This window comes from Thamnophis elegans, chromosome 1 (assembly GCF_009769535.1).
Source record: "Thamnophis elegans isolate rThaEle1 chromosome 1, rThaEle1.pri, whole genome shotgun sequence".
Taxonomy (NCBI): Eukaryota; Metazoa; Chordata; class Lepidosauria; order Squamata; family Colubridae; genus Thamnophis; species Thamnophis elegans.
This window is the reverse complement of record NC_045541.1, coordinates 113,458,932-113,470,122: the sequence shown is the minus strand read 5'-3', so window position 1 is coordinate 113,470,122 and position 11,191 is coordinate 113,458,932. Positions and strand designations below refer to the sequence as shown.

Genomic DNA, 11,191 nt, shown 5'->3' with positions numbered 1-11,191 from the left:
CATGCCACAAAATAAAAATAAAATGAAGGAATACCAGTGTAGCTTATCCTTGCTAAGAATCCACAGTGCATTCAATATAAGCAAAGGCATTAATAGTCCATTTGAAAAACAAAGAGATATCAAATTTCAATATTTTAAAGGTGTTTCTGAGACACATACCCTTTTGAAAAATCTGGCTTGTTTGAAGGGGAAGAAAACCTCCCATATATGCAAACTAAGTTCTGTGAGAATGAGTTCAGAAAATCTCTGATTTGTAATGAAAAATAACTTTCTGGGATAGCCTTCAAAATGAAGTGTCTGAACTGAAGATCCCTTAACTAGTAGCTGGCTATATCAATAGTACATTGGATTTTAAATAAAGATTAAGAAGCATTGTTGATTATAGATAATTTTGGCTGTCAGCAGCAGCGCACACTGACCCTTCTCTAATTTTGCTCTGGCATGATTATTGATGAAATTATTATGGACATTCGGTATTTTGAAGCTACTCAGTGATAATTGGAGAAAGACATATCCAATGTTGTCCTCTGTGTTATTCATTTACAACTTTTCTCATCATTTCTACTATGTTTGATCTGTTCAAAATAAAATATTCTTTAGGTTTTCATCCCACTGGAAAAATTAACTATCAGTGTCATCAGTGTATCCAATTATCATCAGAGCCAAGGTGGCGCAGTGGTTAAATGCAGCACTGCAGGCTACTGCTAGATCAGCAGGTCAGCGGTTCAAATCTCACCGGCTCAGGGTTGACTCAGCCTTCCATCCTTCCGAGGTGGGTAAAATGAGGACCCAGATTGTTGGGGGCAATATGCTGACTCTCTGTAAACCGCTTAGAGAGGCCTGAAAGGCCTATGAAGCGGTATATAAGTCTACTGCTATTGCTATTGCTATCATTTCCTAACCCACCGCAAAACACAGACACATAGAGAAGGGGTGAGGAAGAGAAGGAGGGAGGGGAGAGAAAGAGAGGGAGAGGGAGAGGGAGGGAGGGAGGGAGGGAAGGAGGGAGGGATATATATATATATATATATATATATATATATATATATATATATATATATATATATATATATATATATATATATATATATATATATATATATAAACGTATAAATAAACTCTCATAGACTCACTTCCCTGCTCCTCCTCTGTAGAAGGGTTTCACCCAGAAGAGAGAATCAGTCAATTTTTAATGGTACCTCAACAAAGAAATGGAGCCATGTTGCTTCTTCCTTCCTCCTTCTTTTCTTTTTGGGACACCAACAGGACACTTTTCCCAGATAAGTTATTCCAAAAAATTTACCGCACAAATGAGGACAATCCCAGTGTGGCTGCCTCTGCCTTCTTCACCTTAATGGCAATTCTTCTCTTTTGCTTTCAAGGCTGTTTATGTTCAACAGAGATCTGGCAAAGAAGAAAGTCCACCAGTGAATCGGCTCTGAATGCAGCAGATATTCTTGCATAAAGATCTGTTTCTTCCTTGATCCATTACTATGTTATTCACCTTGTGGTTTTTCTTTTTAAAAAGCCACATGGTGACTCTCTGGTGACCACGATCCCGATACTACTAGGTTTAATTGCCAGTCCTTAACTGCATTATGCTCTACTCACGTGTTTTTAAATGGTGGAGAAACAGGTTGTCATATCCAAAACATGTCACACTAAGTAAATGAAATGAAAATAAGAGACCCAGAAGATGATTTCTTTCTGTTGAGCTGAGATGGCACAGTGGTTAGGATGCAGTACTGCAGGCTAGTTCAGCCGACTGCTACCTGCAATTTGCCGGTTCAAATCTCACCAGGCTCAAGGTTGACTCAGTCAGTCTTCCATCCTTCCGAGGTGGGTAAAATGAGGACCCAGATTGTTGGGGGCAATAGGCTGACTCTGTAAACTGCTCAGAGAGGGCTGTAAAATGAAATGGTATAGAAGTCTAAGTGCTGTTGCTATTGTTTTAATGTTCACAGGTGTCAAACTCATGGCATCATATTGCCATCATGTGACGTATCGTGATGTTTCCCCCCCTTTGTGGAGCTGGGGTGGGCGTGGCCTGCACATGACGCATCCAAACTGTGGGACACCAGTTTGACACTCCTGTTATAGCCTATGGCTGCCCTATCTAAACTGTTACTATATGGAATTTGGTAGTGTTACAATGTAACATTTCTACAGCTTCCAAGAGGGAAAAGATGTGCAGTGCTACTTTCCATTCCCATTTTACTCCTTATCTATTCTGGGGAATCTCAGGAATGATCTCCACAAAGATTATTCGGATATATAGAAAGAGTAATACGTTTTTCTGCTAATTTTAAAAAAAAAACCTGATGCCTGGAAGAAGCTCACTCATCTATCATGTTGGGGGAAGCAGGAGTGGATGATGCAAACTTGGCACTGGCGGTAAGCGTGTTCCGATAGCTGGTTCCGGAACAACTATTCCTACTCATGAAGAGCTGGCGGGTGAATATGGAATTTAGTAGAAGCACTAGTACGTGCCAGTCTATTCTTCTGGTGAATGAACATTTGGGCAAGCGTATGGCTTAGGATTCGGTCCTAATCTTTGCAAGGGAATTCTTGAAAAATTGGTATTCAGAAAAGTCAGCCATCAACAGGCACATAGAAAAAATATATATTTTTACAGTCCCCAGTTCCACCAGGAACTGGGGACATAACAGCAGATCTGCTGCATAATCTTGCTGTTCTCCTAATTACTGTAATAGAAAGGTGATCAAGGCTCTGGATCGGATTGCGTCCATGTGCCCTCTGCTCACCCATTGATCCTCTCTAACCTCGGGGGTATACAGAGGAACCGAGATGGATGAAAGGGATTAAGAGATGTCTAGAGCACTGCTGGCAGAAGATAAGGGATGAATTTGACCGAACATGGGTAAGAGCTGCTACTGTGGCCTACCCTGTAACCATTTGTGTAGGAAGTGTAAATATTTCCCCACACTAATTGCATCTGCAGATAATTTATCAGCACCACTCTTTAAGGTGAGCTGTCTGCTCCTGGAGAAGGAGGAGATTGAGGTTCACCTGAAGGGGTGCACTGAGGATTTTCTGTTTCATTGTTAGCCAATTTGGCTCCGGGGACAATTCAAGGTTCTGGTTGTCACCTTTAAAGCCCTTTATGCTTGGGACCAGGTTGTCTGAGCGACCGTCTCTTGCCAATCACATCCAGCTGACCCATTAGAGTGTGGAGGAAAAGAATGTTGCGGGTCCTGTCCTCTAAGGATGTACATCTGGGGGGACCCAGAAAAAGGGCCTTCTCCATAGTGGCTCTCTCCCTCTGGAACATTATCTTTCCAGAAATTAGACTGGGCCCCCACTCGGAAACTCTTTTGTAAGGCCCTGAAGGCATGTTTCACCAGCGAATGTGGAGAACCTGGGATGGAGCCCTTTAAATGGCTGATTTAGTGTGTATAGTGGCTGAGGTGTGTGTGTGTGTGTGCGTGTGTGTGTGTGTGCGTGTGGTGGCTGAGGGGGGTGGATTTACTATTTTTTAATTATTTTTAATACATTGTTTATTTATCTGTAAGCTATCTAGAATCACTTTGAGTAAATAGGTGATTATAAACATTCTGTAATAATAATAAATAACAAATAATAAATAATAAATAACAAATAACAAACAACAAACAATAAACAATAAACAATAAACAATAAACAATAAACAATAAACAAACACTTAAACACATAAACACATAAACACAAACATTAAAAGATAAAAGATAAAAGATAAATAACTGAATAAATGAATAATGATAATAAATAAATAAATAAATAAATAAATAAATAAATAAATAAATAATAAGCAAGCAAGCAAGCAAGCAAGCAAGCAAGCAAGCAAGCCAGAAGACCCAGTAGCCCCAAAAGAAAAGGGAAAAAATTAGGAGTCCTCTACAATATACACGGTAAGGATTGTAACAGCCACTAGGTAGGATAGGCAGCAGAAAACCAGCACAACATATCCATGAATATCAACACTCAGTGAGATGACACAATGAAACTCCTTAGTCACACAACACACAGATCAACTCGACCATTCGGATGGGGAAACAGTCAGCATCCTCGACCAAGTTAAATCCCAAAGTGCAAGGAAATCTTGGCATACTTGGTATTCAGACAAGTCAGTCATCAACAAACACATCAAGAAGTTTAAAAGAAAGCTAAAAGAACAAAACATTCATTTTTGGAATCTAATTTTAGTAGGCTTTTGATCCCACTTAACAGGAGGTGTATAGACTCTGCAGTATCCGATGCAATCTTTGTTGAACAGGACAATTTTTTGTCTTGTTGCTGTTTCATGTAGTTTAACACCACAACATTTTAAACATGACACAAATATTTGCCGTTTTTCTTGCTCTTGTATCTTGGTTCACCCTTTCAAAAATGAAGAAGAGTTCAGACTGAACAGCCGTTTAAAGGGGGTTTTTTGTGCTAAGAATGCAAGCTTATGGTCCTTAATACAGTTTCACCCCACAATACTTGTAAATTTCATCAGGTACAAGCTTTAGGGAAAAATAGTATCGGAATTGTTTTCTACAATCGCCATACAACTTCCATTGCCAAACCTTCCCTTGGTTACTGTCAATCATTCCAAGCATTATTCCTTCCTATTGCTAAATCAACAGGAGATTAGGCAATACATTCATATTTATCTATATCTTCCCCTATGCAGAGCTTCTGTTTAAAGCTCTGAAAACTTGAATGAAATTTCAGTGGTGTCATGATTCTTCATACCAGATGATCAGAACTAAATAGCAAATCTAACTTATAAATTTGATGTGGATTTGAAGATCTGAGATTAGTTAGACTGACATGCTTTTCTCCCTCCCCCTCCCTCTCCCTGTTTGCCTGTTCCCTGCCTGACTAGCTGTCTGGTTTATCTTCAATTCAATAAGGATGAAAATTCTTAATTCAAAGATTGGACCATTTGGTATGTAAAAAGCCTCAATACCTCCCCCCCCACTAAAAATGACTTTTGTGCATGGAGAAAAAATTAAATGACCTTGAATTCGAAATTAGAAGGTTCAAATTGTTGGTTTTGAGCTCTTACAAAGCTACATCTCTTCTAATTTGATAGGCTACTTCACTTGAACTAATTGACTTCAATTCACACCCTCAGCCAACCAGAAAAAAATATGCAGTTCATTCCTGCTAGATAAACTAGACAACAGTAGGATACGAACAGAAATCAAGCTGTTGGGAGTTAACCTGGGAACTTCAAGTAATTAAACAATGAGTCATCATAATAACATTTCATAAATCTTGCTTTGCTCTTGTATTCTACATTTGTTTGATTAAACTCCACCCACATTCCAGAATATTTCATTTTCTGTTGCTATGTACAGAATCCTCATTTTCAAATGTTTGAGTCTGTCCTAACATCTCTCTTACACAGACACTTGTAATTCTCCTATAACGATCTCTGTTGAAATTCCTTTCTAAGAATAAGGTCAGTTTCTATCCTTGTTCTATGAAAATGAGTACCTGTCTGCCATTGTTGAGTGTGATATTGCTTAAGATTGTCCAAAATGCAGCTTCTGGACAGGCACCTCCTCAGGGCTTCAGATATGCCTCTTACGACGTGATCATCCCAAGGAAGCTGTCTCCCAAGTATGGGCAAGAAGAACCCCAGGATGTGAGCTACCTCCTGCCCATTGAAGGAAATCCCCATGTGGTATTCCTCAGGCAAAGAAAGAACTTCATCCCTAAGGTCTTTCCTGTCTTCACCTATGATACAGCAGGAGATCTCCAGGTGGATCATCCTTTTATCAAGGATGATTGTTTCTACCATGGATTTATACAGAGAAAGTCCTCTTCTCGAGTCACCCTCAGTACATGTTCAGGAGGCCTGAGAGGTCTCATACAAATGGAAAATAAGACCTATGAAATTGAACCAATCCAGGAATCTTCTACCTTTCAACATGTGGTGTTTCAGTTAGAATTAGAGGAAGGGGTTCCCCGAATGACTTGTGGAGTAGGAGAGAAACAGCAGAAACATCAAGAGGACATCATTCCTGAAACAGAGAATCTTGGAAACAAAGAAGTTTTTGGTAAATCCTGGTGGCCACATACGAGATATGTTAAGGTAGCAATTGTGATTGATCATGAACGATATTTGCAGTTTAACAGCAATGAATCTTTTATTACAATGCGAGTTCTGGATATTATCCACACTGCAAATTCATTTTATGATGCACTTTCTGTTCATCTGTCAATAGTAGGCTTAGTGATATGGTCACAAAGCAACCCCATAGAGATTACCACTTCATCATATGACACCCTTAAATTGTTTAGTACTTGGAGAAAAGACCACTTGCTTAAAATTTTAAAAAATGATGTTGGTCACTTATTTGCATATAGGAATTTTGGGGTAATAGTAGGACTTGCTTATGTTGGAACTATATGTAGCAGTCATTGGGCAAGTGGTATAGAATCGTATAGAACTTCCAGTTTGTTTCTTATTTCTGAACTATTTGCCCATGAACTGGGACACAATCTTGGAATGCAACATGATGAAAATTATTGTCATTGTGGAAAGCCTGTTTGCATTATGGCACCCTATATAACAGAGACTGATAAATTTAGTAACTGCAGTTACAAGGATTATTTTCACTATAGAAACACTTGGTGTTTATTTGTCCCACAAGACACTAGCATAACGATTACATATTGTGGTAACAAAAGAGTGGAAAATGGAGAGCAGTGTGACATTGGGTCAGAAACACAATGCAAGTCAGATCCATGCTGTCTACGTAATTGTCGTTTGCGCCCCACGGCTGTTTGTGCCTTTGGACTGTGCTGTGCTAACTGCCAGTATCGTCAACGTGGAACTGTTTGCAGAGAGAAGATTAGCAGTTGTGATCTCCCTGAATATTGCAATGGGACTTCAGAGCACTGCCCAGAAGATGTGCATGTGCAAGATGGTGCCTTGTGTAATGATGGTGTGTATTGTTATCATGGGAAGTGCACGACTCATGATATGCAGTGCAAAATGATATTTGGTAGTGGAGCAACAGTCGCTTCTGAAGCTTGCTTTAGACAAGTGAATAATAAAGGTGATCGCTTTGGCAACTGTGGCCTTAAACATGGAATTTACAAGAAATGTGATACTGGGGATACCCTCTGTGGCCGTATCCAGTGTAAAAGTGAAGAAATTCCTTCTTTGGAGGATCACACTACAATAATTCATACTTCCATTGGAGATAATCAGTGCTGGGGTACTGACTACCACACTGGGATGAAGGTAGATGATATTGGAGCCGTGAGAGATGGTACTCCTTGTGGCAATAACACGTTGTGCATTGAGGGTAGTTGTGTCAATGTGTCCATTCTGAAATATGACTGTAATGTCACAATGTGCCACAATCGGGGAGTTTGTAACACTCTTCAACACTGTCACTGTGATATTGGATGGGCCCCTCCAGACTGCAGCAATATAGGCTATGGAGGTAGCATAGACAGTGGGCTACTTCCCATTTCAATAGAGGCTAACGGTAGTATGAAAATCTCAGCTATAGCTGGAATATTCTGTGCCTTTTGTCTCACAATTGTTTCTCCTGGTCTGATTATCTGGTTCAAAGATAGGCTGAGAAACCGATTTGGAAAATTTCAGGGAAGAGTCCATGCTACAGAATCAAATGATGAAGGAGCACCAATGTAACTCACCCTTGCTAAGAATGCACAACACATCCAGAATAAGCACAGGAATTAATAGTCAAATTGAAAAACAAAAAATTTGAAACTTCAATGTTTTAAATATATTTCCCTGACATTTCTTTGAAGGTGAAGAAACCTTGTGATATAGTCTGTGAGAATGAGTTGAGTAAATCTCTGATTTGTAATGAAAAATAACTCCCCAAGACAGCCTTGAAAACGAAGCGTCTGAACTGAAGATAACCTCAAGCATTAGCCAACTATACCAACTGTACATTGGATGTGAAACAAAGATCAAGAGGCATTGTTGATTATAGAGAATTTGGGCTGTCAACACAGCACTGCACATCGACCCTTCTCTAATTCTGCCCTGTTCAGATTAATGATGAAATTATTATGGACGTTTAGTATTGTGAAGCCACTCAATGACTACTGGAGAAAGACATCTCCAACATGGCCCTCTGCGTTATTCAGTTACAAGTGGTCTCATCTGTTCTACTATGATTGATCTGTTTTAAATAAAAGGTTGTTTAGGTTTTAGCCTAGCTCTTAGTGTCATCAGTGTGCCCAGCTACCCTTTCTCACACACTGCAAAAAACACACTGACACGAGAGAGAGGGAGGGAGAGAGGGAGGGAGAAAGATTCATATAAACGAACTCTCATAGAGAGCTACGTCTGGTAGAAGAGCCCTTCATTCATCCACCACCAATTCCTCCTCTGGCTCACAGCTACAAGAAACATCAGTCACTTTATAATGATAATAACTTAGCAAAGAAATAGAGCCATGTTGCTTCTTCCTTCTATATTCTTCCCTTCTCAGGACACCTATATGGCACTTGCTATTGATAAGTTATTCCAAAAACATACTCAAACTCAATGCACCAGTGAAGACAGCCCCAGTGTCCCCCCCCCCCGCTTTTCCTCCTTATTGACAATCTTAACTGGACAAACACTCTCTTTTCCAAGAGAGATTTTCCATCCAAAACATCTCACACTAAGTAAATGAAATGGTAATAAAGGACCCAAGAGATGATTTCTTTCTCTTTTAATGTTATTTCCTTTGGCTAAACTGTTATTATGTGGAATTAGGTAGGGTTGCTATCTAACATTTAGGATAGGATAGAATTGTTTATTGGCCAAGCGTGATTGGACCAGTGGTGGGTTTCAATTTTTTTTGGAACCTACTCTGTGGGTGTGGCCTCCTTTGTGGGAGTGGCTTGCCAGCCATGTGTTTTCTTTCTCTCTCTCTCTCTCTCTCTCTCTTTCTCTCTCTCTTTCCTTCCTTTTGTCTCTCTGTCCCTTTTTTCTTTTTTTCTTTTATCTCTCACTCTTTTTCTTTCTTTTTTCTTTTTTTATTTATCTATTTCTTCCTTTCTTTCTCTTGCTCTCTCTCTGTGTGTCTCTCAGTCTGCCTCTCTGTGTGGGTGGGTGGGCAGTGGTGGGTTTCAAAAAATTTTGGAACCTCTTCTGTAGGTGTAGCCTGCTTTTCGGGTACACTAGTGGAACCTCTTCAGTAGAGTTGATGAACCGGTTCTACCGAATAGGTGCGAACTGGTAGGAACCCACCTCTGGATTGGACACACAAGGAATTTGTCTTTGGTGCATATGCTCTCCCAGTACATAAAACGAAAAAGAAAGGGAAAAAATACATTCATCAAGAATCACAAGATACAACACTTAGTGATAATCATAGGTTACAATCATACTAGGAAACAAACAGAACAATATAAACCGTAAAAATACAAGCAAGTGGTTATAGTCCTAAGTGGGAGGAGATAGGTAATAGAAAGGATGAGAAGAAGAATAGTAATATAGTCTTTATTTCCACTATAGAAACACTGGCTGCTTATTTGTCCCACCAGACACTAGTACAAAATTTAGTTTAAATCCTGCACTGTCCCTTTCTATCTTCTCAAGTGTTTCCCGCAGGTCACAGAATTTATTTTTCCACATGGAGCTTTCTTGAAATTCAATAGGTCCATTTCCACATTTCCTAAGTCTAACCAGTGTAAACAGATAAGATCGAGTTCTTTAAATTTGGCTTTATCTGGAGAAGTAAGAAAACACAGCATTGTCTCCATCTTACGGAACTGTAAAACTCTGTCACCAAAATTCAACTTTGGAGCTGCTACAATGCTAGAAAATTCCTTATTGATTTCCTGATGGCTTGTAGGATTGTCTGCAAATGTTGTAGAATTTTCTAAATGCATTTTTCGATTTGAAAAATATTTCAGCTGCCCACTTTCAAGGTCTCTTTCAAAAACTTCCAGTTTTCTCTCAAATGTTTTGATATCACAAAAGATCCTTTCTGCTGTTTCCCCAAAACCTTTTAGTTGTTTGTTCACTCCATTGAAGAATACTGTAAAATCTGTTAAAAAAAAAAAAAAAAAGTGAGGTTGGTAACCAGGCCATATCATTCCTGCCCTTTTTCATCCATAAACAGCCTAATTTCATCCAAGCAGGCTACAAAACTCTGCAGGACTCATCTTCTGCTGAGCCACCGGACATTACTGTACATAAGTAAACAATTATACTGTGCCTGAACTTCCTCAAGGAGTTCTTTAAACTGTCGATAATTCACAGCACGGGCTGTTGTAGCCCAGCAGAAGCTGTTGGAGCTGCCACCAGACTCCGACAGCGAGGGGCCCTATGAGTCTGCTCTGGAGGATGCGGAGGACCCGGACAAGGTTCCAACTCTGAGCAGGACGCAGAGAGGCTGGTTGGCCACCAGGAGGCGCCTGAGCCTTGAACCAGTGCGGAGGAGACACGGGAGTGTGATCCTGACATGTGTTTGAGCAGTGGGGAGGAGACAAGGGAGTTGGTCCTGGATGCCCGGCAACGGAGAGCTAATAGGCGTAAGGAACAGTTACGCAGTTACAGGAGATAATTGCACTCAGCTGGTGTTAATTACGCTCCTCTCAAGACTATAAAAGGAATGATTGTGCGCACGCTCAATGCAGGAGTCAACATATTTACTAGAACTGGAGAACTCTTGTGGCTAGCTTGGCAGGCTGGATTGCTACCAAGGACTGGTCTGTGCTGGATTGCTGCCAAGGACTGGTCTTTGCTGGATTGCTGCCAAGGACTGGTCTGTGCTGGATTGCTGCCAAGGACTGATCTGTGCTGGATTGCTTCCAAGGGCTAGTCTCTGTGTTAATAAATCCTTGAAGTATCTTTATCTCGGCGTGCTTTGGTGTAGGACGAGGAGGGGGGGTCAGAACAACGAGCCATGATGAAATTCACAATTTTTGTGACATTTTTGAGGACATCTTCAAATTTTTTGCTGCTTTCCCTGGCACAAAGAGCTTCTTGATGTATAATACAATGGAACTGGATGACTATGCTTTATTTCTTTAACAAACAACTGTATGAAACCAGATGTTGCCCGCACCATAGAAGGTGCTCCATCAATAGTAATTGAAACCACTTTTTCTGGTCTTATGTCTTGTGACGAAAAAGCCTCCATCATAGCATTGTAGATATCTATCCCTTGTGTTCTTTCAGGCAAAGACACCAGTTTCACCAGCTCTTCTC

At 40.2% G+C, this 11,191-nt stretch overlaps 1 protein-coding gene across 1 annotated transcript; it reads left to right on the top strand.

The window, feature by feature from the left end:
• Positions 1-5,479: 5,479 nt before the first annotated feature.
• Positions 5,480-7,663, top strand: LOC116505811 (disintegrin and metalloproteinase domain-containing protein 20-like). Its single transcript, XM_032213222.1, has one exon. It carries the CDS (start codon positions 5,480-5,482, stop codon positions 7,661-7,663), a length of 2,184 nt encoding a protein of 727 aa, XP_032069113.1.
• Positions 7,664-11,191: the final 3,528 nt, after the last annotated feature.